Genomic DNA, 4,171 nt, shown 5'->3' on the forward strand with positions numbered 1-4,171 from the left:
GGCCATTGAATAGGATGAGAAGCAAGATCAACACGTTCTTAGGGAGCATGCACACCTCCATACACCTGGAAAATTGACGTGTCTCTCATACAACATTTTCGCCCCTCTAAAACGACCTCCTTTCTTTGTCCTCGACTTCTGAAGATGAAGTAACAAGAAAGAAGAAACACCAGTAAAGCAGACAACTTCAATCCTTCCTGGAAAGTCAGAGAAGAAGAGAAAGAGAGAATGGCTAGAAACTCTACCTATCTACTCCGGGTGTATATACACCTCATACACACCACGAGAACAACTGATATGATCTCTCCTCCTCTTTTCATGAACAGTCTCATCATGACCTTCTCAAAAGCATTTCCAAAAGAAGAAGAAAAGCTTGCTTACTTCTTCTCCTTCGTTGCATCTTCTGCATCCGTGGTGCTTCTATCTTTGAAAAGCGATACAGAAACACAGATATCTCTGCATATCCCAGACGATCATCACTTGAAAAGAAATCTCAAAAGTCGCACAGATACCAACGAACGAAAGAAAAGAAAAAAGGAAAAAAGAAAGAGCGAAAGAGGAAGCTATCCCTCTCGCTATTCGGAGAAAGAAAGAAAGAAATGTATAGACACATCTGTATGTACATCAGAGCTTACGGTAACGTGAAAGAAGAAGATGAAAAAGAAGGAAAAATGAAGAAAGAGAGAAACAGAGAGAGAAAGAAAGAAAGAGAGTGAAAGAAGAAAACTTTTCTTCTATTCTTGAGGAGAAAGAAAGAAGACGAAGAAGGAGAGGAAGAGGAAGAAGATCGGATCTTTAACGGTGAAAAGTATCAAAGTATCCGATAATCCACATACAAAGATCTAGATCTATCTATCTATCATTCTGTATAGATGAATCTCTACTTATCTATCTTTGATCTATCTATCTTTTTAAGTCTCGTATCTATTTATCTTTGATCTACGTATGTCTCTTTGATCTGAAACCTCTCTATTTCTTTCTTTAGGTAGAGGTCGCGATTGCCGCAGGAGCTGATGAGAAGGGAAGAGCAGCAGAAGCACCTCCGTCAATGTGAGAGGAAGAAGAAGAAGAGAAAGAAGAAGAAGAAGTAGAAAGTGTTTTTCTTTTTCTTTTCTGTGCGTCAATGAAAATCTGTTTGAAAAAGCCTGTCTGAATGAGGAGATCTCTCAGGCTTCCTAACTGCAGTTGTAAGAGAAGTAAAATAAGATGAACCCGTTCATGTGAAGATAAAGAAGACGGAAAGATCTGCTTCTGGATACACTCTTGAAAGATAACTAAATGTTCGTGTAATTCGATAGCTAAAACAGTCGACTGGACATACACTTCATGTGTTGAGATACAGTCTGCAATTCTCTTACGAAACTTGTTAAGAAGACTCGTCTCCTCATCTTCATCTTCACTATCTTCTTCTTCTTCTGAGGTCATATCTTTCTTAGAATTCCCTTCTTCATTCTTCTCTTCTCCTTCCTTCTCCGTCTTCTTCTCTTCTTCTTCTTCTTCTTTCACTTTCCTATCTTCTTCAATCTCTTGTTTCGGGCAGTTCTCTTTCTCTTTGACTTCTTCTTTATCATGTTCCCTCCCTTCAGCTTCTTCATCCTTCTCTTCCTTCTTTAGCATATCTGTAGAAAGAAGATCCTTTCCTTTGCTCTCTCTTTCCCCGATTTTTTTCTCTCGATTCACTTCATCTCCTGCTTCCTTCTCTTCCACTTTGATGGTCTTCTCTCGATTTTGGTCATCTTCTTCTTTCTTCTTCTTCTCTCCTCCTTCATCTATGCTATCCTTTCCTGTGTCGATCTTAGCTCCATTCTCCTTCGTCTTCTTTTCTTCCTCTTTCTTAACACCATTCTCATTCTCCTCTTCTTTCTTTCTCTTCTTTTCATCTCTCCTCATCTCCTTTTCATCGTTCTCCTTCTTTTCTTCGCTTGCCTTTTCTACTCTGTCATTCTCCCTGTCTACCTCGGTCTTCTTCTTCTCTTCTTCTTTCTTCTCTCCAAAACAAGAGAGAGATTTCTTCTCATCATGGTCGTCTCGATCGCATCTTTCTTTAGAGAGAGCGGGGGTCTTGTTTTTCTTCTTCATCTTCTTCTTCTCCCTCTTGATCTCCGTCTTCTTAACGAGAGATTCATATCTAATTCCTACAGCCCGAGCTAGATAGAAATCTATCGAACCTTCTCGTACACTTCTCTCAAGATTGAGAAGAAGAGAGACGAGAACGGCCTGATAGCAAGGTAGTAGAACTCCCATATCATCTCCTTGCGTCGCATTGACGTTCGATTCATCATACATATGAAGGAGCTCCGTCTCTTGGACTTGAAATCTCCTTAACTGTACAGCGGATTCATACGCTTCTACAACTCCGAGACCTGTCCCATTCGCCAAAGAAGACATAGGCGGAGTGTTCGAGCTGAGAGAAGAAGAAGACATGGATGAGGCGATAGAAGGAGAGACAGATGAAGAGGAAGAAGAAGAAACGTTGATAGAGGTGGAAGGATGACTGTTTGAGAGAGATGAAGAAGTAGGTGTAGATGTTAGGAGAGAAGATGAAGAAGATGAAGAAGACGTGCATTCTTTCTTATCGTAGAAGTATCTTCTTTGATTCTTATAGTAGACAGCCCATCTCTTACTCTTCTTATCACGAGAGACGCCTTTCACAACAGGTAAACTCAGATCAGGATAGTCAGGTAGGGTATATGTCTCAACATGCTGAGGTGTATAGACACCACCGCTATCCGTCATCGACCCGCTCCCTCCTCCTCCTGCTAGTTGATCGGATCCCGTTGGATCACTTGCTGTCCCTATCTGAGAGAACAAGAAAGAAGAAAAGAAACGAAGAAAGAGAAACATACAGGATAGAGACAGCCAACAATGAAAGAGGGAAAGAGGTATCATGAAAGAAAGAATGAAACAAAAGCAAAAACGTACTTAACTTCTCAGAGACCCAAGAAAATCGATGATCAGTTCCTAGCTAGGCATGGACCTACCTAACTGTCGGTAAGTATACAAATATATATATATATATATACATATATCGATCTATCTAGGTATCTGCGGACAGACAGATAGACAGATGAATTGAAGATAGAGCGCAATAGATACGTCAAGCCGCATGACTGCTATCCTCGCTTGGTCACTTACTGTCTTACATCCTAATCATCGATAGCGAGGAGAAGAAGAAGAGGAATACGAAGAGGAATAGATCGAGTAAACAGAAGAAGGAGCAGATCTATCTCTTCCCTCTGCATAAGAAAAGCTCCCTAACTTAAACAGAAGGAAGAAGAGACCAACATGCACCTCATCGTCAAGTAGCTCAAGTACCTTAACACCTATTCCACCCCTACTACTAGACCCTCATCATACACACTCAGCTTGATACGCAGAAGAAGAAAGAGACAATACGACCTTCTCTCCTGTAGAAGGATCACCTTGCCTCTCTTTCCATCTAACTCACCCCTGAAGAAGACGAAGATGAAGAAGACAAGGAGAGATCTTCAACAGGCATAATTTCGCCTTCTTGAAAGACCCCTGGTCTCGCAGCTTGTTGCACAAGATCGCATGCAAACTTATAACTCTTGAAGAAGCCCCAGCGACGTAAAGGAAATCTTTTGGTAATAGGGACTGTGCTTTCTCTTGCTTCATAGTAGCGAGCTAAGAATTGATACTGATGCGCGTCATACACCACCCCCGGAACGGGAGGGAGCTGCGCTGCTCGGGCTGCTAGGGCTATCAGGCGACTTCCTTGAGAGAAAGGAAAAGAAGAGAAAGGTGAGACAGAGAGGGAGAAAGAAGGGTGTTTGAGAAAGAGAGAAACAGAAGTGTAGAGCATCGAGCTGGTGGTTAGGAGCAAAGGCGAGAGATCTTACTCATATGAAACAGTAATAGACAAGAGATGCATGTTAGTCCTATAGACGTCTTCTTCCTTGTAAGATCTGCATTAGGCTCTCTAGGTAGGGAAGGTCAACAGCAACTGCATCATAAAAGGGGGAAGAGGAGCTGCTACGCTGAACACGGGGAGGGGTTGATACGAAGGAAAGGACAGATAGATTAAAGATAGATAGATAGATAGATTAAAGATAGATAGATAGATAGATTGAAGATAGATAGATTAAAGATAGACAGATAGATTAAAGATAGACAGATAGATTAAAGAGAGATAGATAGATTGAAGATAAAT

General features: G+C 41.3%; 1 protein-coding gene across 1 annotated transcript; it reads right to left on the bottom strand.

Moving 5' to 3' along the window:
* CSUI_002635 (ap2 domain transcription factor ap2x-4) lies at positions 1–4,080 on the bottom strand. The gene is made up of 2 exons (XM_068062835.1): positions 3,449–4,080; positions 1–2,799 (listed from the first exon to the last, which is right to left on the bottom strand). The coding sequence occupies exons 1-2, from the start codon at positions 3,821–3,823 to the stop codon at positions 982–984; spliced, it is 2,193 nt and encodes a 730-aa protein (XP_067925190.1). The 5' UTR covers positions 3,824–4,080; the 3' UTR covers positions 1–981.
* Positions 4,081–4,171: the final 91 nt, after the last annotated feature.

Source organism: Cystoisospora suis (genome assembly GCF_002600585.1).
Source record: "Cystoisospora suis strain Wien I chromosome Unknown contig_1089, whole genome shotgun sequence".
Taxonomy (NCBI): Eukaryota; Apicomplexa; class Conoidasida; order Eucoccidiorida; family Sarcocystidae; genus Cystoisospora; species Cystoisospora suis.